The 24,762-nt window shown below is 36.1% G+C and overlaps 1 protein-coding gene across 1 annotated transcript in view; it reads left to right on the forward strand.

The window, feature by feature from the left end:
- Positions 1–22,838, forward strand: part of LOC148954499 (inactive fucosyltransferase B-like) — a 38,255-nt gene extending 15,417 nt beyond the window's left edge. Inside the window, exon 2 of the mRNA XM_089086554.1 lies at positions 19,280–22,838. Coding sequence (XP_088942680.1) covers positions 19,280–20,668 — 1,389 coding nt within the window. The 3' untranslated portion in view covers positions 20,669–22,838. The remainder of the gene's footprint in view (positions 1–19,279) is intronic.
- The last annotated feature ends 1,924 nt before the right edge of the window (positions 22,839–24,762 follow it).

The raw sequence follows: 24,762 nt of genomic DNA on the forward strand, positions 1-24,762 counted from the left end.
GTCATGGGGGGCTGGTTTGTCATCCTTGAAGACCTAATTTCCAAAACTTTCAACTACGTTGAATAAAATGGCTATCTAAAAATTTTTATTAAATGTGTTTGGAGAAAAGTTAGGCGTGAGAAGGGGGTTAGTTGTCCTCAAATTACTTTCGACTATTCAAAAGGGCACTAGCCCTTTGAATTTCCAATCCTATGAGCTCTTTTTCAAGTGTCTACGACAAAGATTTCAATAAACACCTTATATGCCCCCAGAGTATAACTTAAAACCCTTGCCCTTAAGACTGTGGGGGGAGATTCCTGCTCAAAGGTATAATGTCATGAACTTTAAACGACTTGGAACAAAATGGCTATCTAAAAATTTTGATTGGATGTTTTTGGGGAAAAGGTGGGCGAGAGAGGTTAGTTGCCCTCAAATCACTTTCGACTATTTAAAAGGGCACTAGCCCTTTATATTTCCAATCGAATGAGCCCTTTTTCAAGTTTCTACGCCAAAGATTTCAATAAACACCTTATATGCCCCCAGAGTATAAATTAAAACCCTTGCCCTTAAGACTTTGGGGGAGTGTCCTGCTCAAAGGTATAATTTCCTGAAGTTTAAACTGCTTGGAACAAAATGGCTATTTCAAAATTTTGATTGTATATATTTGAGGAAATGGTGGGCGTGGAAGGGGTACTAATTGCCTTCCAATCCCTTTCGAATATTAAAAAGGGCACTAGTCATTTCAATTTCCAATCGAATGAGCCGTTTTTGAAGTTTCTACGACAACGCGTTCTATAAAATTCTTACATATTCCAAAGGCATAAATTACAACCCTTGCCCTGAGGGCTGTGGGGGAGTGTCCTCCTCAAAAACATAATTTCTATCTGGAAATCAACAACGCTGAACAAAATGGCTGTCTAAAAATTTTGATTGGATGTTTTTGGGGAAAAGGTGGGCGAGAGAGGTTAGTTGCCCTCAATTCACTTTCGACTATTTAAAAGGGCACTAGCCCTTTATATTTCCAATCGAATGAGCCATTTTTCAAGTTTCTACGCCAAAGATTTCAATAAAAACGTATATATCCCCAGGGCATAACTTATAACCCTTGCACTGAAGACTGTTCGGGGAGTGTCCTGCTCAAAGGTATAATTTCCTGAACTTTAAACTGCGTGGAACAAAATGGCTATCTCAAAATTTTGATTGAATGTGTTTGGGGAAATGGTGGGCGTGGAAGGGGTGTTAGTTGCCTTCCAGTTACTTCCGACTATTAAAAATGGCACTAGCCATTTAAATTTCTAATCGAATGAGCCCTTTTTGAAGTTTCTATGACAACGCGTTCTATAAAAACCTTATATGCCCCCAGGGAATAACTTACAACCCTTGCCCTGAGGGCTGCGAGGGGATTTTCATCCTCAAAGGCCTAATTTACCAAACTTAAAACTACGTTGAATAAAATGGCTATCTCAAAATTGTGATTGTATGTATTTGGGGAAATTGTGGGCGTGAGAGGGGGGTCAGTTGCCGTCTAACCACTGTTGAGTATTGAAAAGGGTATTAGCCCTTTGAATTTTCCATTGAATTAGCCCTTTGTGAAGTTTCTACGATAACGCCTTCTGTAAAAATCTTATATGCCCCCAGGGCATAACTTACAACCCTTTGCCTGAAGGCTACGGGGGAGTGTCCTCCTCAGAAACATAATTTCTATCTGGAAATCAACTACGCTGAACAAAACGGCTATCTCAAAGTTCTGATTGTATGTATTTCGGGAAATGGTGGGCGTGCAAGGGGTGTTAGTTGTCTTCCAATCACTTTCGACTATTAAAAAGGGCACAAGCCACTCCAATTTTCAATTGAATGAGCCCTTTTTGAAGTTTCTACGACAACTTCTTCGACACGAAGTGCCCTGCTCTAAATGAAAAAAATAATAAATGATACATTGTGCCAACGACGTTCTTACCTGCCCTCAGGGCATAACTTAGAACCCTTGCCCCGAGGGTTTTGGGGGAGTGTCCTCCACAAAAACATATTTTCTATATGGAAATCAACTACGCTGAACAAAATGGCTATCTCAAAATTTCGATTGAATGTGTTTGGGGGAAGTGCGTGGGGGGGGCTAGTTTTCCTCCAATCACTTTCGACTATTAAAAAGGACACTAGCAATCCAATTTCCAATCGAATGAACCCTTTCCGAAGTTTCTACGACAGCTCCTTCGATACCAAGTGCCCGAGTATGGAAAAAAAATAATACATTTTGCCAATGTCGTTCTTTACTTAGGCAGCGCTATTGCGCTGCCTATGATTTTGAATTTCCAGATATTTGGAATGGCTGTTGGATATACATTGTAGAGTGTGGGCGGAGTACTGTGGTTTGTACTTTAAGATATGCAAAAAAGAATAGGGAACAATGGTTCAGTGAGGATTCTTGGAAACTCATGGAAGATCGAAAAGAAGTGAAAGTTCCAGTGGATGTTTACGGTCCTGATGCTACCATTGAGCATAAAGACTATCTGAAAATGAAGCAGAGGAAAGTCCACAAGGCCTTAAAGCGAACCACAAGAGCCGGTAAACATTTTTCTTGAAACAAAGGCTGCTGAAGCTGAGACAAAAGCTAGTAAGGGTGATACCCAGAAAGTTTATCGCATTACAATGTAAATCATCGGAGACTCAAAAAGGCCTGAACTGCCATCCAAAGTACGGATGGACAGCTACTCACTAAGAAAGAGGACATCGACAAAAGAAGGAAGGAGTACTTTACCGAACAACTCAGTTTTCCTTCCCCTCCGAACCGTGTAGATCCTCCATATGAATTGTCACTCTTATAGCTTGATATTAGCACAAACACTATATGCTTATTGGAAGTTTAGACAGAACTACACAAGCTTAAGAGCAGTAAAACTGCTGGAGTTGAAGGTCTTGAATCCGGATTTTTGAAATATGGACCCCAAGAATTTACCAAACCCTTGGATGACATTTTTACTCAGATATGGGGAACTGTGAGTATTCACAGTTTCTGTTCACAGAAATTCACAGTATAGTGAGTTGAAAAAAGGAATAATTCTCAAGCTGTTAATGAAAGGTAAAACAGTTGATTTCAATAATTAGCAAGTCATCACACTACAATCCGTAGGGAGTAAAGTCCTCTGTCAAGAGCTACTGAATCAGTTTTAGTCCAAAGTCGACAAAATACTTAGAGATGAGCAACATGGCTTTTGAATTGGTAGAATTTTTGTTAGAGAGTGCTTTTTGATGAATCGAATCATTGGCAGATCGACATTATAATAGCATTTGTTGACTTCCTAAAGCTATTTGACTCAGTCCACATGGACTCATTATGGAGAATACTGCGTTATTATGGATTCCCTAAAAAATTCGTGCTTATGCTTGTTGCACTGTGCAACAAACAGCTGTTCAATCGTATGGGCTGATGGCGGGAACCCTACTGAATGGTTCAGTGTTCTCTCCCCATGTGAAAATGAAAAAAAAATATTGTTGGTATGTGTGTAGTGCATGCATGGTTACCGCTAGGGAAACAGTCTAACCGTTGACGGTTTTAGGTATCCGTGAATAAGTTCTAAGGCGAGAGTGGAAGTTAGGACAATTTTTGGAGGTGGCAACCTCGCCTTCCCAGAGTTTCAGGCAAGTGACTCTAAACTTGATAAAGTGGAAATTGGCTCAGATTGCTGAACTGAACTGAGGCAATGAATAGATACTATTGGAAAAGGGAATGGAGACGCTGGGCATCCTCGAACAAGTGCTAAATTGAGAGAGGAACTTGGGACAATATTTGGGGGTGCCAACCCGCCCAAAGTCTCGGGCAAGTGACCCAAAAATTTGAAAAATTTATGAAAAATTCAATTTTTGTCAGAATGTGGGGCTGAGCTTAGGCAACAAATAGGTACTATTTGAAAGATAAAGATGGCTTTAAACGATTGTCTGCCTGTTATTTCAAGCAAACTTATGATCCTATGTCAATTCTAAATTCTTGGTCAGCCTTCTTAAGACCATAGGCGGGCGTGCCTTGTTTGCCCCTCATTACAGGCAATCTAACGGTTTTATGTTAATTTTCAAATTCTTGGTCAGCATGCCTGACACTCTAGGCAGGCATGTCTTTCCAAAAACTAACAAACAAGTATGTGTCCAATAAGAGAGTCATGAATACCTGTGCCCCAGCCATTTAAACATTTGCCTCTCAATTACCTGGACTATCTGTCTTGGCTTTTCTCTGTCTACAATTAGCCATGTCTTGATGCAACCTATGCAACCTACTGCAAAATACTTGATAACTTCAATTAAAGATGTATTTTGTCACCACTTCTGCTTGCCATCCTAATAGATTGCAAACTTCGAAAGGGCAACTTCACAGGTGGAATCAACTGAACCAGAAACGCACCCTGTGTGACGGTGCTTATGCTTTTATCTCATCACAGCCCTTTCATCTCATCTTGAAGGGAGAGTTGCAGCAAAACATTAGGAAACCTGCAAACAAAGCGGAGCCCGTCAGTAAGTACGAAGGAAACATAATTATGCAGTAAAGAGTGTAGATAAATTACCTGTCTCTCTACTCCAACTTGGAACTGATCTACTTAAGAAAAATAAAGAATTTAAGTACCTTAGAATCCTCATTGAATTTGACGGAAGCTTTGAGTGTGAAATTTTCACACGTATTACATACGTGGAAAACGGAAGATGGAAGCGCTTTCAATAAGCTCAGGAACGTGTGGTAGAATATGGCTTACTCCATGGAGCTGAATCTGGATTTAAATAAAAAAACGAATGGATTACTAACAAATTCTTGCGATTGGACTTACGACATGGACTTACGAACAAATGTCTCAGACACATTCTTGGACACAGTCAATCGCGATACTGGGGTCACATAGTGGACATGGGCAATGGTCACTTCCCTCACGATGTATTGTGCTGGATCTTTTCCGGTATTACAAGGTGTGGACGACAAAAACTATAGTAGAAGGACCTCTGAGGATTCTTGCATTTCATCAAACTAACAAGATAGCACTCGCTTTCATGCTTGAAAAAACGAAACATCCGCTTGTGATCGATAAAATCACAGTCAATCGCGATACTGGGGTCACATAACGCACATCGGAAATGGTCACTTCCCTTACGATGTTTTGTGCTGGACGACCAAAAACTATAGTAGAAGGACGTCTGGGGAAGAATACTGCAATGTTCGATTCGTCAATCGAAGATCTTTAGTCTGTAGCACTCAAGGGTCATTGTGCAGTGACACCGCTGTCCAAGTATGTGGACGCCGGCGTAGGAATACCTAAGTCTAAGTAAGTAAGTTAAGTAGGGTTGCGTTCTATCCCCATTTATATGGGTCATTTTGATGAAACTTGGCCTATGGAACACAACAAAGATTATGAGACAGAGTGTAATCAATTGGGAAAGTGAAACTCTTCCAGACAAAGATTATGCTCATGATTTGAGCGTCCTAGATTAAAATATTAGCCAAATTAATGTTTTTTTTAGAGGTTTTAAAAGCTCAGGGTGGAAGAGTAGGCTTGAAAATTATTTTTAACGAGACTAAGTCACTTACACTGAGTATAAGTGAACGTGAAGAGCTAATGTTAGATAACGAGAAAATTGATTATATGGATGGTTTTACTTACCTAGATAGCATTATTAGTGGATGCAGTGAAAACGTTAAAAGTAGAGTAACGAAGACCCACGGGGTTTTTTCACAGTTGGAAAAAGTTTGGAATAATAGGAAGATGAGTCTGAGAACCAAGGTCTAGTATGTCAAGGTCAATGTCAAGTAGGGGTCAAGTTCTGAAACGCGGGTGCTCAAAAGACGGAGGAAGATTTATTGGATGTTTTCTAGAGGAATTTTCTACGGATTTGTTTGGGTATCGGTCTGACTTGCCGTATTTCCAAAATAAGCTGTACGAAAAATGTGGTTCTATCCTTTCTAGGGCAATGATAGAAAGGTTAAAATGGGCATAACGTTTTCTGCAGCTGAAAGATGAGAGATTGCCAAAATATCATCCAATTTTAGCCAACCATCAAAGGTCAAAAAAAAAAAATCAGGTCGTAAGGAAGGATTCAAGGGATACTGGAACTTCTTGGTAGTGTGTAACGAGGGAGGTTTTGAATAGATTTGGATGGAGAAGGAAGAGCGTACGTATCTGCGTTGGCCTCAGGTGGGTTAGTGTTTCACTGAGTTGTTACTAGTAGTAGTTGTAGTAGATAGAAACAAAAGTACTTTCAAAATCTAGGGAGGACGTATTGGATTTATTTATTGAAGAGTTCTAAATGCAAAGAAAACAGTATTTCTAGAATCTAGATGGGGCAAGTGCCACCCCCTCCTGTCTCCAATTAGTGCCCTTGTTGAAAGATTGCAAATTGGTAAAAAGTTTTGTCAAACACTCCTCACACTCCTTCGTGGAACTAGATCTGCAGTTGCAGAAGCAAGCTTAAAGTTAATGAACATTGAAAAAGTCCAAAGTCTTAAAACTTAGAAATGCTCGCGATCTGCAGATAGGCTACTGAGTTAGCTTGTAGTTGCATAAGTTGGACAAAGTTTGATTTTTGATTGTTTGATTGTTTGATTTACAGCGAATGGCCAAAGTTGGATTTTTCATAATTTTACTGTATTAAGAGTAACTTTGTTTTCTTATCATAGGCAGCGCAATAGCGCTGCCTAAGTAAAGAACGATGTTGGCACAATGAATTCTTTATTTATTTATTTTTTTCTTTAGACCAGGGCACTTCGTATCGAAGGAGTTGTCGTAGAAACTTCGAAAAGAGCTCATTCGATTAGAAATTGGATTGGCTTGTCCCTTTTTAATAGTCGAAAGTGGTTGCAAGGCAACTAACATTCCTTCTAAGCCCACCATTTCCCCAAACACATCCAACCAAAATTTTGAGATAGCCATTTTGTTCAGATAGATTTACAGATCTGTTGATTTCCAGATAGAAATTGTGTTTTTGAGGAGGACACTCCCCCACAACCCTCAGGGCATGGATTGTAAGTTATGCCCTTGGGGCATATAAGATTTTTATAGAAAGCGTTGTCGTAGAAACTTCAAAAAGAGCTCATTCGATTGGGAATTCAAAGGGCTAGTGCCCTTTTTAACACTTAAAATTCTTTTAAATGTTTTCACTTTTATAACTTTAAGAAATCAAAATTAATTAAGATTTTAAGGAATATATATCAGCATATGTATATTAAACTGAAACTTATATTCTGGCTCTTAGAAATCATAGGGCTTAGAACCATACTCAGATTAATTTCTGCTCGTTTTGAGTTTGACTTATTTTAATTTCTGTTTGTTTTGGTTTTCATTTATTTATTAATACTAATTTGTGGTAGTTGTATGCTTGGTAGATTATTTGATTCTATTTTTTTTCATTTTTTGGTTTAATTGAGTTCTTTACTGTTTTTTAAAAACTTATTTTTTACAAAAAGTTTTTTTGATTAATAAAGAAAAAAACCGAACATTAAGCTTTCAAAAGTACAGAAATTACAAGAAGTAATAGGGATGGAAAGGGAATTTCTCCCGAGATAGAAGTCAAATTATTTAAGCGACGAGGAAGGAAGGTAGGTACAATTGAAATTTTGAAATCATCCTCGTCATCTCAAGAATGAGGAGGAATGTCCCCCGGGAAGATTGAAAAATCAACAGTTTTTGATTATCGAATATTATTATTAGTCAAACAGTTCGTGGTAACGAACTGTAAGTAAGGAGCGAAACGGCTCAATAGTAACCGAAACCCTAAAAACGGCCAATAAATATATCAAGAGAATCAAATTTTTATGCTGATTTCAAATATATAAGTTTCATCAAGTTTAATTTTATCCATCAAAAGTTACGCGCCTGAGAAAATTTGCCTTATTTTCAAAAAAGGGGGAAACACCCCTTAAAAGTCAGAGAACTTTACACACCATCGGATTCAGACTCAACTCACACCATCGGATTCAGAGTATCAGAGAACCCTACTGTAGAAGTTTCAAGCCCCTATCTGCAAAAATGTGGAATTTTGTATTTTTTTTGTCAGAAGAAAGATTACGGATGCGTGTTTATTTATTTATTTTAATTGTTTTTTTATTTCCTCAGGGATGATTGTATCGATCGAAAGTTCTAGTGCCCTTTTTAAGTGACTAAAAAAATTGTAGGACAACTTGGCCCCCTCCAACGCTCATTTTTTTTCCTGAAGTCACCCAATAAAAATTTTGAGACAGCCATTTGGTTCAGCTTAGTCGAAAATCTAATAAATATGTGTTTGAGGAGGACTTAATCCTCCACAGTTCCAGGGGGAAGGGCTACAAGTTATGAACTTTGCCCATTGTTTACATATAGTATTGGTTATTGGGAAGTATACAGACGTTTTCAGGAAGGATTTTAATGATGGGGGGGCTGGAGGAGGGGATTACGTGGGAGAATCTTTCCGTTGAGGATGCTTCCTTGCGGCAAGGGACATTTCTATGAAGGGGGTGCCGGATTTCTCAGTATTATTTCAAAAACGATCAGAAATTAAATGAAAAAAAAACAAGTTTTTTAAACAGAAAGTAAGGAAACAACATTAAAACTTAAAACGAACAGAAATTATTACATATATGAGGGGGTTGGCCCCCAATTCAATACCAATACCCTTGGGATGTTCGCCCCAAGTCAATGGGTCGGGGGTTATGAAGGAGGATCTTTCCATGGAGGAAGTTTTCATGTGGGAAAGGATATTGCTATGAAGGGGGCGTCGGATTTCCCAGAATTGTTTAAAAACACGATCAAAATTAAATAAAAAAAAAAGTTTTTTTAATTGAAAGTAAGGAACGACATTAAAATTAAAACGAACAGAAATTATTCCGTATATGAAAGGGGCTGTCCCCACCTCAACGCCTCGCTCTTTACGCTAAAGTTTTTTTTATTGTTTTAAAAAAGAGAGTTTTGAGAAAGAGTCTAACTTTAGCGTAAATAGCGAGGCGTTAAGGAGGGGAGAGCCCCTTTCATATACGGAATAATTTCTGTTCGTTTTAAGTTTTAATGTCTCTCCTTACTTTCAGTTAAAAAAAAATTATTTAATTTACTTCAAGATCGGAATGCTTCATAGGGGAGCATGTTCTCATTTCAAGGGTAAAATTAACCTTTTTTTTATCGTCGTTAATTCCGTTAATATCGTATGTCGGTTGTCATTTGAAACTTGATGCCTTGGCTACCCTTCAAAATGGGTTGTACATCCCCTAAGACTAATACATTGTCTTTAGTCCCATGGAAAATGTGAGATAATTTGTTTCTGATTTATTGACTTTTGATACTTTACATTGGATACAGATATATGCTAATATCTTTCTTACTCGCTTGGAAAATAAGAATTGTACCTCTAATGAATGATTCATTTATTCAAGGATTTCAAGGAATTATTCAAGGAAATCTTGCACAAAAATTGACAAGTTCCAAGTCATTTTGATTTAACTGTCAAGGAAAAAAAACATAATTTTAACTTAATTAGTAGGAACCCATCAGAAGGCACTACGGGGCACCTCTGTTGCCATCTATAATCAAGTCTAACTGTACCTAACCACATAGACAATGTTATTGATCTACGAAGGGGATTAGATCAGACTAGATTTCTGGGAAATTGATTTGCATAATCGACGGGGAATTCTAATGAATCATGAGGGGAATTAAGAAACTAAAAGGCTTCATTTTCTTTGGTCTGAGAAATATAAATATTAATATTCTTTCGAAGCCTTAATAGTGTAACTAGGAACACCTTAGATATATTTTCAGAACTTCAAACGAGATCAAGACAGATTGAATATATTTAACGCGGGAAATGGTTTCCTGGGAATTTTAAATGTGACAGTGAAGGGATTCCAAAATAAAAGGAACATTCAGAAATTACGTTTAGGGGATTATTTGGGCGAAGCAAATTTAGCGAAATTTTCGGGATTATTTGGGCGAAACAGATTGAGACATTTTGGGAGATAAATTTAGAAGAAGTAGAAACGAAAAAGGTAAGGCATCTCAGGGAATGCTAACTCTATTAAGAGATACATATTTTTTAGCAATCCTCGACGGTGTTCTGTATAATACACAAGTAGCATTTGAAATGTTGTAAGGTCCCCTGTCCCAACCTACAAGGGGCCCCCTCCCACCAACTTTTTGGGCCCACTCGCCCTCACCCGATTTTTTTATACTTTTCTGAAGTTTATTTTTTAACATGATAATTTTATTTCAACTTTTTTACATGTCTTAGAATAAACAAATACACTATATGGGATTAGTGATACGATTATGCATTTGAACTTCAAAGACCGCAACCCCCAATGACCCTAGCCACCAAGGACCTCAACCTCCAAGGTCCCCTCTCCCCAACCTCTAAGGGAACCCCTATAACTTTTTGGGCCCATCCCCCATTTTTGTATACGTTTTTTTGAAGTTTATTTATTTGAACTTTTCTTTTTTAACATGATAATTTTATTTCAACTTTTTTTACATGTCTTAGAATGACATAAAACACATTTAAAGCAAAAAAAATCACTTTTAATCTAGATTTCTTAACTTATGTAGATGTGTGTTGTCTGAACTCCCAATATTAACGTGTTGTTGTCTGAACGTGTGGTTACGTGCGCGCACGTAACCTAGTTTAAATTAACCTTAAAAAGTTGAATAATCTCCATGAAAATTATACTTTTCGATTCAGCATGTCGGAGAACACACTTTCAGGTCTTTTTGGACTTTTGGTGTTGGGGTATGTAAAAAGTCGTAAACTAATGTTGGGAGTGAAGAAGATGAGTACTTCAACTGGTAAAACGGGTTTAAGAGGAATGTTAAGAAAATAACTTGTTCTGAAATAATGTAATGAAGCCTATTGAAATGTATGGCTTGGTGTTGGGGTACGCAAAAAGTCGTAAAGTAATGTTGGGAGTGAAAAAAGATGAGTACTTCAGTTTTTAAAACCGTTTTTGGAGGAATGTTAAGAAAAGAAATTGTTCTGAAATGATATAATAAAACCTTTTGAAAAGTATTTCTTGGTGTTGGGGTGTGCAAAAAGTGAGTAATGTAATATTGGGAGTAAAAAAGATGAGTACTTCGACTTGTAAAACGGGTTTAATAGGAATATTAAGAAAACTTGTGCTTAAATGATATAATAAAGCCTTTTGAAAAGTATTGCTTGGTGTTGGGGTATGCATAAAGTCGTAAAGTATTGTTGGGAGTGAAAAAAGATGTGGATTCCAACTTGGAAAATGGGTTTAGGAGGAACATCAAGAAAAAAATGTATTGTTAAATGATATAATAAAGCCTTTTGATAAGTATTGCTTAGTGTTGGGGTATGCAAAAAGTCGTAAAGTATTGTTGGGAGTGAAAAAAGATGAGTACTTCAAATTGTAAAATGGATTTAGGAGGAATATTAAGAAAAAAACGTGTTCTGAAATAAAAAAATAGAGCCTTTTGAAAAATATTTGCTTGGTGTTGGGATTGAAAAAAGATGAATACTGCAACTTGTAAAACAGGTTTAGGAGGAATATTAAGAAGAGAACTTATTCTGGAATAATATAATAAAGCCTTTTGAAAAGTATTTCTTGGTGTTGGGGTCTGCAAAAAGTAGTAATGTATTGTTGGGAGTGAAGAAAGATGAATGCTTTAACTTATAGAACAGTGTAGGAGAAATATTACGAAAAGAACTTGTTCTGAAATAATAAAATAAAGCATTTTGAAGAGTATTGCTTGGTGTTGTGGTATGCTAAAGGTCGTAAAGTAATGTTGGGAGTGAAAAAAGATTAGTACTTCAACTTGTAAAACAGGTTTAGGAGGAATATTAAGAAAAGAACTTTTCTAAAATAATATTATAAAGCCTTTTGAAAGGTATTGCTTGGTTTTATGGTGTGCAAGCAGTCGTAAAGTAATGTTGGGAGTGAAAAAGATGAGTACTTTAACTTGTAAAACAGGTTTAGGAGGAATTTTACGAAAATAACTTGTTCTGAAATAATATAATAAAACCCTTTGTAAATAATTTGCTTGGTGTTGGGGTATACAAAAAGTCATAAAGTAATGTTGGGAGTGAAAAAAGATGAGTACTTCAACTTGTAAAACGGGTTTAGGAGGAATATTAAGAAAAGAACTTGTTCTGAAATAATATAATAAAGCCTTTTGAAAAGTATTGCTTGGTGTTGGGGTATTCAAAAAGTCGTAAAGTAACGCTGGGAAAGAAAAGGATGAGTACTTCAACTTGTAAATTGGGTTTAGGAGGAATATTAGGAGAAATTGTTCTGAAATGATATAATATAGCGTTTTGAAAAGTATTGCTTGGTGTTGGGGTATGCATAAAGTCGTTAATTAAGGTTGGGAGTTAAAAAAGATGTGTATTCCAACTTGGAAAATGGGTTTAGGAGGAATATTAAGAAAAGAAACTGTTCTGAAATGATATAATAAAGCCCTTTGAAAAGTATTGCTTGGTTTTGGGGTATGCAAAAAGTCGTAGAGTAATGTTGGGAGTGAAAAAAGATGACTGGTTCAACTTTTAAAACAGGTATTGGAGAAATATTACGAAAAGAACTTGTTCTGAAATAATATAATAAAGCCTTTTGAAAAGTATTTGCTTGATGTTGGGTAATGCTAAAAGTCGTAAAGTAATGTTGGGAGTGAAAAAAGATGAGTACTTTAACTTGTAAAACGGGTTTAAGAGGAATATTAAGACAAGAACTTGATCTGAAATGATATAATAAAGCGTTTTGAAAATATTGATTGGTGCTGGGGTATGCAAAGAGTCGTAAAGTATTGTTGGGAGTGAAAAAAGATGAGTACTTCAACTTGTAAAACAGGTCTAGGAGGAATATTACGAAAAGAACTTGTTCTGAAATAATATAATAAAGGCTTTTGAAAAGTATTTGCTTGGTTTTGGGGTATGCCAAAAGTCGTAAAGTAATGTTGGGAGTAAAATAAGATGAGTACTTCAAATTGTAAAATGGGTTTAGGAGTAATATTAAGAAAAGAATTTGTTCTGAAATAATATAATAAAGTCTTTTGAAATGTATTTCTTGGTGTTGGGGTATGCAAAAAGTCGTAATGTAATGTTGGGAGTGAAAAAAGATGAGTACTATAACTTGTAAAACAGGTGTAGGAGGAATATTAAGAAAAGAAGTTGTTCTGAAATAATATAATAAAGCCTTTTGATAAGTATTGCTTGGTGTTAGGGTATGCAAAAAGTCGTAAAGTAATGTTGGGAGTGCAAAGGATGAGTACTTCAACTTCTAAAATGGGTTTAGGAGGAATATTAAGAGAACTTGTTTTGAAATAATATAATAAAGCCTTTTAAAAAGTATTGCTTGGTGTTGGGGTATGCAAAAAGTCGTAAAGTAATGTTGGGAGTGAAAATGACGAGTTCTTCAAATCATAAAACCGGTTTAGGAGGAATATTACGAAAAGAACTTGTTCTGAAATAATATAATAAAGCCTTTTTAAAAGTATTTGCTTGGTGTTGGGGTATGCAAAAAGTCGTAAAGTAATGTTGGGAGTGAAAATGACGAGTTCTTCAAATTATAAAACCGGTTTAGGAGGAATATTACGAAAAGAACTTGTTCTGAAATAATAAAATAAATCCTTTTAAAAAATATTGCTTGGTGTTGGGGTATGCAAAAAGTCGTAAAGTAATGTTGGGAGTGAAAATGACGAGTTCTTCAAATTATAAAACCAGTTTAGGAGGAATATTAATAAAAGAACTTGTTCTGAAATAAAATAATAACGCCTTTTGAAAAGTATTTGCTTGGTGTTGGGGTATGCAAAAAGTCATAAAGTATTGTTGGGAGTGAAAAAAGATGAGTACTTCAACTTGTAAAACGGGTTTAGGAGGAATATTAAGAAAAGAACTTGTTCTGAAATAATATAATAAAGCCTTTGGAAAATGCTTGGTGTTGGGGTATTCAAAAAGTCGTAAAGTAACGCTAGGAACGAAAAGGATGAGTACTTCGACTTGTAAAGTGGGTTTAGGAGGAATATTAAGAGAAATTGTTCTGAAATGATATAATATAGCGTTTTGAAAAGTATTGCTTGGTGTTGGGGTATGCAAAAAGTTGTTAATGTAATGTTGGGAGTAAAAAAGATGAGTACTTCAACTTGTAAAATGGGTTTAGGAGGAATATTAAGAAAAGAAACTGTTCTGAAATGATATAATAAAGCCCTTTGAAAAGTATTGCTTGGTTTTGGGGTATGCAAAAAGTCGTAGAGTAATGTTGGGAGTGAAAAAAGATGACTGGTTCAACTTTTAAAACAGGTATTGGAGAAATATTACGAAAAGAACTTGTTCTGAAATAATATAATAAAGCCGTTTGAAAAGTATTTGCTTGATGTTGGGTAATGCTAAAAGTCGTAAAGTAATGTTGGGAGTGAAAAAAGATGAGTACTTTAACTTGTAAAACGGGTTTAAGAGGAATATTAAGAAAAGAAATTGTTCTGAAATGATATAATAATGCCTTTTGAAAAGTATTGCTTTGTGTTGGGGTATGCATAAAGTCGTAAAGTATTGTTGGGAGTGAAAAAGATGAGTACTTCAACTTGTAAAACAGGTCTAGGAGGAATATTACGAAAAGAACTTGTTCTGAAATAATATAATAAAGCCTTTTGAAAAGTATTTGCTTGGCGTTGGGGTATGCAAAAGTCGTAAAGTAATGTTGGGAGTGAAAAAAAATGAGTACTTCAACTTGTAAAATGGATTTAGGAGGAAGATTAAGAAAAGAACTTGCTCTGAAATAACATAATAAAGCCCTTTGAAATGTATTTCTTGGTTTTGGGGTATGCAAAAAGTCGTAAAGTAATGTTGGGAGTGAAAAAAGATGAGTACTTTAACTTGTAAAAGAGGTTTAGGAGGAATATTAAGAAAAGAACTTGTTCTGAAATAATAAAATAAAGCATTTTGAAAAGTATTGCTTGGTGATGGGGTATTCAAAAAGTCGTAAAGTAATGTTGGGGGTGCAAAGGATGAGTACTTCAACTTCTAAAATGGGTTTAGGAGGAATATTAAGAGAACTTGTTTTGAAATAATATAATAAAGCCTTTTAAAAAGTATTGCTTGGTGTTGGGGTATGCAAAAAGTCGTAAAGTAATGTTGGGAGTGAAAATGACGAGTTCTTCAAATCATAAAACCAGTTTAGGAGGAATATTAAGAAAAGAACTTGTTCTGAAATAATATAATAAAACCTTTTGAAAAGTATTTGCTTGGTGTTGGGGTATGCAAAAAGTCATAAAGTATTGTTGGGAGTGAAAATGACGAGTACTTCAAATTATAAAACAGGTTTAGGAGTAATATTACGAAAAGAACTTGTTCTGAAATAATAAAATAAATCCTTTTAAAAAATATTGCTTGGTGTTGGGGTATGCTAAAAGTCGTAAAGTAATGTTGGGAGTGAAAATGACGAGTTCTTCAAATTATAAAACCAGTTTAGGAGGAATATTAAGAAAACAACTTGTTCTGAAATAATATAATAAAGCCTTTTGAAAAATATTTGCTTGGTGTTGGGGTATGCAAAAAGTCGTAAAGTAATGTTGGGAGTGAAAAAAATTGAAGATGAGTACTTCAACTTGTAAAATGGGTTTAGGAGGAATATTAAAAAATAAGTTGTTCTGAAATAAAATAATAAAGCCTTTTGAAAATGCTTGGTGTTGGGGTATGCAAAAAGTCGTAAAGTAATGTTGGGAGTGAAAAAGATGAGTACTTCAACTTGTAAAACGGGTTCAGGAGGAATATTAAGAAAAGAACTTGTTCTGAAATAATATTATAAAGTCGTTTGAAAAGTATTTCTTGGTGTAGGGTTATGCAAAAAAGTCGTAAAGTAATGTTTGGATTGAAAAAGATGAGCTCTTCTACTTGTAAAACGGATTTAGGAGGAATATTAAGAAAACAACTTGTTCTGAAATAATATAACAAAGCCTTTTGAAAAATATTTGCTTGGTGTTGGGGTATGCAAAAAGTCGTAAAGTAATGCTGGGAGTGAAAAAAGATGAAGATGAGTACTTCAACTTGTAAAATGGGCTTAGGAGGAATATAACGAGAAGAGCTTGATCTGAAATAATATAATAAAGCCTTTTGAAATGTATTTCTTGGTGTTGGGGTATACAAAAAGCCGTAAAGTAATGTTGGGAGTGAAAAAAGATGAATACTTTAACTTGTAAAGCTGGTATAGGAGGAATATTAAGAAAAGAACTATCGTTAATTTCGACAAAGAAATTATTTTATTAGAATATCAAATATTATTAACAAAACCAGATGTATTTTAAACGTGGGTGTTCTTTTTTCCGAAAAATAAAACCCTACTTTATTAAAATATTAAATATTATTAATAAAATCATATGTATTTTAAATCAGGATGTTCGTATTTCTTTAAACTAAAACCCAACTTTATTAAAAAAAATCAAATGTTATTCATAAAATCACATGTATTTTAAATGGGGATGTTCATATTTCTGAAAACTAAAACCTAACTTTATTAAAAAATATGCAAAAATATAGCCAATGAGGCCTGGGGTTATCATCCACCTCCCACAAAAAATGTTAAAGTTAATCATGTGTTTCATACAACATGCACCTATGAAACGCTATAAAACCTAGCTCAGAAAATTGTGAAATAGTAAACCATGCATCCCTAATCATAGGTTTCAGACAACATACACCTACGAAAAGTTAGAAAAGCTAGCTCAGAAAAGTCCAAATAGCAAACTATACATCGCAAATCCAAAGTTTCATGCAACACATACCTACAAAATGTTAATAAACTTAGCTAAGAAAAGTCTTATATAGTAAACCATACATCCCAAATCATAGATTTCAGACAACACACACCTACGACATGCTAATAAACCTTGGTCAGAAAAGTGCGAAATAGTAAACCAAGCACCCCAAATCATAGGTTTTAGACAACACAAATCTACATACGTTAAGAAATCTAGCTTAAATTTGAATTTTTTGATACTTTAAATATGTTTTATGTTGTTCTAAGACAAGTAAAAAAAAGTTGAAATAAAATTATCCCGTTAAAAAATAAAAAAAGTTCAAAAAAATAAACTTCAAAAAAAGTATACAAACGGGGGGATGGGCCCAAAAGTTGGAGGGGGCCCCCTGGAGGCTGGGGAGAGGTGACCTTGGAGGTTGAGGTCCTTGGTGGCTAGGGCCATTGGGAGTTGCGGTCCTTGATGTTCAAATGCATAATCGTCTCACTAATCCCATATTGTGTACTTGTTCATTCTAAGACATGTAAAAAAAAGTTGAAATAAAATTATTATGTTAAAAAATAACCTTCAAAAAAGTATAAAAAAATGGGATGGAGGCGAGTGGGCACAAAAAGTTGGAGGGAGGGGGCCCCTTGGAGGTTGGGTCAGGGGACCTTACAACACTTCAAATGCTAATTGTGTATTATACAGAACACCGTCGAGAACTGCTCAAATAAAAAATAATATGTATCTCTTAATAGAGTTAGCATTCCCTGAGTACCTTTTTCGTATCTACTTCTTCCAAATTTATCCACTAAAATGTCTCAATCTGTTTCGTCCAAATAATCCCTAAAATATAGATTAATTTGATTTCGCCCAAATAATCCCCTAAACGTAATTTCTGAATGTTCCTTTTGTTTCGTCATCCCTGCGCTGTCACATTTAAAATTCCCAGGAAACCATTTCTCACGTTAAATATATTCAATATGTCTTGATCTCGTTTAAATTTTTTAAAATATATCTAAGCTGTTCCTAGTTACACTATTAAGGCTTCGAAAGAATATTAATATTTATCTCTCAGACCAAAGAAAATGAAGCATTTTAGTTTCTTACTTCCCTTCATGATACATTAGTATTCCCCGTTGATTTTGCAAATCAACTTCCCAGAAATTTAGTTTGATCTTGTCCCCTTCGTCGATTTATAACATTGTCTATGCGGTTAGGTACAGTTAGACTCGATTATAGATGGCAGCAGAGGTGCCCCGTAGTGCCTTCTGATGGGTTCTTACTTTAATTTAGCTACGGATTATAATTTTAATTATTCTTATTATTTAAATCCTTGAGCAAAAAGCTGTTACTACAAGAAGTTTAAAATCTAATTTTTTCTTTCTGCAGAACTAAAAAAAACAATGAATACCTGCTTTCGTTTTGGACATGACATGAAAGTGTAACACACGAGCAAACTGAGGAATAATATCTAATCTCTTTCCGTGAAACTGATCTTTGGGAGATTACACCCACTTCACTTCCCCCACCAAAACAAAAGTATGACTTTCACCCTTATATCAGGGTACAAGTGGGTACACCTTTTTGGCTAAATATTTCATTATGCCAACGCCGTTACTTACTTAGACTTAGTTTCTTCCACGTCGGTCGGCACATAATGCGACCATGGTACCTCTCTATGGTGACCTCTGAAGATCTTGCGGCCATAAATGTCCCAAAGACGTTCCACCAATGTAGCATCCTTTTCTAGGCATCTGCCAGGTGTCGTTTTCTGTCGTCCACGTTTTTGAATGCTGGAGGGACCCTGAGCCAGACATCAAGTGGGTATTCTACCATACCGCCATATGGGTCATCATGGATGACCGCCATATGGGTCATCAGGTCCTAATACCGTCACCTATTTCTTAGGATTTTCTGAACTATCAATGGTCTGTTTTTCTTTCATGTATGAAGATGCTCGTACTTCTCTCAAACATGTGTCCCTGGGTCTGTGCACAGGAATTCGCGTTATTTTTACAGGGAGGGAACTAAGTAAAATCAGAGTTTTTCGGAAAACAGCAAAATTGACACGGGGCTGAATGCTTTCTGCTTGCAAGTGCTGTGACTCATCTATGAATTTAGGCGCTAAATAGAAAATAAAGGGTATCAAAATCAGACCCACAATTTATTAGGATTTTCTGATTTGCTGATAGTGAAATCTTTAGAATTGAATTCGATGCTTATTGCAAAACAGCCTGATTAAATTATTTAATATAGGCACAGGTACGTATCGTGACGTAAGGATTAAACCAGACAAAAAACTAAAGAGCTGCGGTTTTTATATGATATGTGAGGCCAGGGTAGGCTGCTGGAAAAAAAATGCCTTTTGATAGTTTAGTGGATTAAGTCGTGGCCGAAAATTCTTAGGACTGAGGTTAAATCCTCTCTTCCGCAAGGGATTCTGCCTTGAAGAGTGGTATACTCTTCTTGTATCTGATTAAATGTAGTCCAGAACCTGGCGCGGCTTTGATTTGCTGAGCTGACTCAGGGTTCTGTGGTGTAATGAATTGTTACTTGTATAGTAGTTCCTAGGTTTACTTTTATAAGAAGGTTTTTAATAATTAGTTAATTTATTTATTTTCTTATTTCAGATGAACGCTGTACTACAGACTAAAATAGTAAGACTTTTGAACAAGCATGAGAAAATGTGCAGGATTTTATTTATCCTTCAAGTTATTCTAGCAATATTATTATTAAATTACATATTCGTGAGATCTGTAGTCAAAAATCAAGTGATTTATATAAAACAAGAAACTTCTCTTAATGTTTTTAAACAAGGAGTGAAAGAGTCCCATGCACTAGCTATTTTAAAGCAAAAGGTCAAAGCAAACCCTACAACGACCCTCATGCCTTCTGTAGAAGAACTGTGGGAGTTTAGAAAGTCATGGCCCAGAACTATGAAACGTAAATTGTCAGTCCTTGGAAGAAGAATGTTCCTTGGAGACTTTAATAATCAAATACAGCATAATCGAACTTTCAAGATTGCGGTTTGGCAATTCGGTAGTTATCTTGAACGAAGATTTTTGAAATGGTTTAGCACAGAATCACATCCACCATTTGATGCTTGCTCTGTCAACAACTGTGAGATAGTATACGCTAGTGACCATTCAAAGCTTAAAGATGCTGATGGTGTATTATTTCATCTGCACAGAACTGCAGGGGTTGAATCACTGCCGAAATACAGAACTGCTACTCAGCGTTGGATATTTATGACTGATGAAAATCCATTTAACACATTTTTGTTATCAAAAACATACACGATGAGAGACTTTAACTCCATTTTCAATTGGTCAATGACTTATAGATATGATTCAGATATTCCTGTACCTTACGGAAGAGTTATACCTCTACCAGAAGATGAGAATATGGCACTAGAACTGCCAACTGACTACACAGAAAATAAGAAAAAGTTAGTCGCTATTTACGCTTCAGATTGTATCGGTAAAAATGATAGATGGAATTATATTCAAGACTTGAAGCAGTTCATACCGGTGGATATCATAGGACGTTGCGGTCCGAAGAACTGTACCATTGGTTCGAAGATGTTTGGTGCCGACTGTCCTTTACTGAGACAGTACAAATTTTATTTGGCATTTGAAAATGCCAATTGTGATGGATATATAACAGAAAAATTTTGGTTTAATCCATTTGATAAGAACATCATCCCCGTTGTGATGGGACCTACTAAATTAGAATATACGTTATTTGCTCCAGAAAATTCCTTTATTCATGTTGATGATTTTGAGTCCCCTAAAGAGTTAGCAAATTATTTATTGAAAATTAATGATAACAATTCTTTGTATAATTCGTTCTTCGAATGGAAAACTAAGTTTAAACAATTAAACGAGCACGGTTACTTCGGTATACCCAATTTTCACTACTGTCGTATCTGTGAAGCGCTGAACTATAACAGTAAAGAACCGCATGTTTATGATAATCTCGAGGAGTTTTGGGACTACAGGACTAATTGTAAGCAGTAAATACAAAGGATTATTCAAAGAACAAAGATAATTAATGAATTTAACAGCAAACCAGAAATAATCAACAAAACGATTGAAAATTGGATGAATTTTTGACGCTTGGTGCAGTTAGGTCAATTAATATGGTTTACCAAGAAGATTCGAATAGCTTGTATGTTCTGATAAGCTATCCCAAATTTATTGCAACCCGTTTTTGCTTGCTGTGCTTGATATAAGCTATTTAACAGGCTTTAACTATTTCGGATGGAGTTGGATACATAAGGTGCATGGTTGTTCGTAGGTTGTAGTTGTCAAGTTTACTGTTAACTATCATGACGAAGAATTTATTCAGTAGGATTCATTTTCATAAATTAAAAGTCTACTAAATCTAGTAATTACAAGTGTTTAAAGGCTCATTTGCGTAATTTTAATTTGGCTGTTCTACGAAGGACAATACTTCGGTCAACAGCCTAATAAGAGTTCAACACGTATACCACATAAAGTTGGCAAAGAATTAGTTGAATAATTTAATGTGTTTATATCAAGACCTGATATTGTTAAAAGACCACCAAAGACTACGGAAAACTACCAAGACTCGAATGTCAATAACTTAGGTCGGATAGAATAGTCGCCAGCGTTACCAACGCGGCGCAATTGTGCAGTTTTTGCATAATTAGAAGTCCTGGTACAATGAAGTGTATTTGAACATTTTATGGTTCAATCAAAAATTTTCTGGTACATTTCGGTTCATCTGGGTTGATCGCTCAGGTCAAATTATATTTTATCCAAATTTTCGAAACTCCTCAAGTCACGTCTTAAAAATTTAAGCAACATAAAAGTTATTTTCATTGACGAGACACAAATAGAAATCTTTGCGAGTTTCAAACTAATCATCACGCGAGAAACAGGACTCAAAATTGACATCTGAAAGGCGATGAAAATATTGAAATAAAAGGCTGCTGCCTTTCAATTTGATCTAGTATGTTGCCTGTGGAATGGAAAGTAACACAAAATATTTTAATTGTACTACGAATCATATGGATACAACTTGGTCACCAACATCGTCCAACATGTCAGAGCCAAAAACCTGAAGCAAATTCTAAAAATCAAAATACAAATCTTAAATGTATCTAGTTCTTAACTAAATTAATTGAAATAGAGATAACGGATACTAATATAGATGAATAAATAAGCCTTAAAACAAAGTAAAAATAAGACTGAATGTTCAAGTCAAACTTAAAACGAACAAAAAATTACTAAAAAGACGGGTTTGGCTACAGCCCTTTGCCGCCTACCAAAATTTTGATTAGTTAAATTTTTGGGGAAAAAGACTTTGACCGGAAGGGGGGGGATTTCGTCCTTTGATCACTTTTGAATCTTAAAAAGACACTAGAACTTTTGATTTTCAATCGAATGAACCCCCTACAAATTTTATACTACCACCCCTTCCATAAAACCTTATATGTTAACAATGGGCAACCAACAGAACTTACAGGCCATGACTCGGAAGTTTGGAAGGGGGGCTTAATCCCCAGAGGCACAGTTATTTTGCTTTTATACTATTTTGAACAAAATGGCTATCTCAAAATTTTGATTGTATACATTCAGGGAAAAAGGGGGTTGGAGGGAGAGCTCGTTGTCCTCTGATCACTTTTGACTCTTAAAAAAAGAACTAGAGCTTTCAATTTCCATTCGAATGAGCCTCCTCTAAATTTTATGTTACTACCCCTTCCATAAAAAAAAACCTTATAGATAAGATAAGATTTATTGCAAAAAGTCTGCGAGGCATAGCAACACAAGATACAGTCTACAAACAAAGCTTGAGGAACAAAACACAGCTTTAAATAATACAAACCATAAACACAACAAGCTCTAACATTTTAACCAACAAACAACAATCGTAATAGAGCTCAATTCCTAAAAACCATAACAAGCTATCCCCTCAAACATGATTCCCTATGTTTAATTTATAAACGAAGAAACTTACACAACTGTTTAGTAGTACATGCGTTCCTCTCAGCCATCCCCTCAATTAACCAGCATTCACTCTCAAACACTCTTCCAAAACAGTCATTCCGCAACTTAGACAGCTCTTCACACTCGGATACAGAATGAAATAAATCCTCATTCACACATCCCCACATAGGGAAAAAGTAGGTCTAGGAGATTTCCCCGAGAAAACTCCCCCCGGAGATTTCCCCGAGAAAACTCCCCCCGGAGATTTCCCCCCTTCCCCCGGAAATTTTACCCCGTAGGAGATTCCCCCCCCCCATAAATTCCCCCCTTAGGAGATTCCCCCGAAAATTTCCTCCCGTAGGAGATTCTTCCCCCCCCTCCTGGAAATTCCCCCCATAGGAGATGCCGACCTCCACAAGGTCCGTGAGACCTTGAGACTGAAATTGAAATCTCTTAATCCGTTGATTTTGAATTGAAGTTACCAAGTATTTTGCAGGTTGCATAGGTGGCATCAAGACATGGCTAATTGTAGATAGAGAAAAGCCAAGACAGATAGTCCAATTAATTGAAAGGCAAATGTTTAAATGGCTGGGGCACGGGTAAATAGCGGGAGCTTGCATGACTCTCTTATTGGACACATACTTGTTTGAATATGTCTCTTAATCTTCTATTTAATCTCTTAATCTTCTTAATTAAATCCCATGATTAATATTTCATAACAGTTAACCCCCCCCCCGGTTATTCCATTCGAAAGCTATTTAGGTTCCCGAGCTGTGCCATACTGGGTCAAGCAAATTTGGGATAATCCAGTGAATCAATTAAGAAAAACTATGTGGATTTAAATGCCACAATTCTACGACAGATGGGAAACTACGTGAACGTCGGGACAGTGGAGTACCTGAGGCGTATTGCAGGAAATACTAGTTTTAGAGTGTAACGTTTTAACCGTGGATTTATTACTGTGTATAACCAACTATTTACTGGACATTTAAAAAGTGTACTCCACTCGCTTTTATATTTTAGGCCGCCGAGAAAGAAAAGAATTTTGCAACGTTTTTCGAGCCATGGGTGACATCCTATGCGAATAACTCTGAGGCAAGGGTTGTCTCCGGTGGCGATCATTTCCGAGAGGGTGGGGGGGGGAATTTTCAGTAGTACATGAAAGAAAGTGTTAAGATAATTAAGTTACAGTACCGCCAGTACGAGGTTTTCGCTGTCAATCTTCGATATTCGGAACCTAGACAAGAAACAAAGTAGGCTCTATTTAGATTAGGGAAATGACGGGGGGACATCTCCTAGGGAGGGAAATCTCCTAGGGAGGAAATCACCGGGAGGAAAATCTCCTACGGGGGGAAATTTCCGAGGGAAAATCTTCTACGGGGGGAAATCACCGGAGGGATTTTCTCGGTGGGAACCACCAGAACCCGGCAAAAGTAGGGGCCAGCCGCCAGCCTCAACTTTCCCAAGAATTTCCTTCTCTCACCTACCATCCCCTATTACCAAAAACGAATTCTTCAAATCCTCTCTATTCAACCCAAATTTAAAATAAACCTCCTCCCCCAAAACTCCATAGCTTGGGAGTAAAACCTCAAAGACATATATTGGTCCTTATGAGCTTGCCACTCTTGGATTTCTTGATCATTTAGGGTTCACTCAACTTCATTCCATACTGACACGCTTTCTTCCATTGGGCCTTTTCCTTCATTCCACATCTCCGAAAGGCCACAAAGGGCAAGTATTTTCTTGGCTTAATTTGGCCACGAATCACGTCTGCCGTCCGTCAGACTCTGAAAATAAGCTGACTTAAGAAGCTGAACTCTAGGTTGCCTAATTATTTTCACCCAAAATTTCACAATTCTTATCAATATAACACTCCTTAAAGTAATAAACCTCAAATCTCCTTTCAGTACCACTGAAATAAATTGTTCCTTCAAGCCTAAAATTCTATAAAATATTTTAGCTGAACTTAGCTGCTATAGCGAAACCCCAAACCTCAGACCAACAATGTAGACTAGAAGCTACTTTTGTCTAGAACACTTTTATGGATCCTCAAGTCAGATAGCTGACCTAAATTACTTCTCAAAAGCACTTTTATTAACCTATTACTCCTTAAATTACAATCTTCTACAAGCTTAGACATTCCATTTAACGCGCTAAAC

The sequence above is a fragment of the Artemia sp. Qi Xiang Cuo genome, chromosome 3 (assembly GCF_049724085.1).
Source record: "Artemia sp. Qi Xiang Cuo chromosome 3, ASM4972408v1, whole genome shotgun sequence".
In the NCBI taxonomy this organism is placed as follows: domain Eukaryota; kingdom Metazoa; phylum Arthropoda; class Branchiopoda; order Anostraca; family Artemiidae; genus Artemia; species Artemia sp. Qi Xiang Cuo.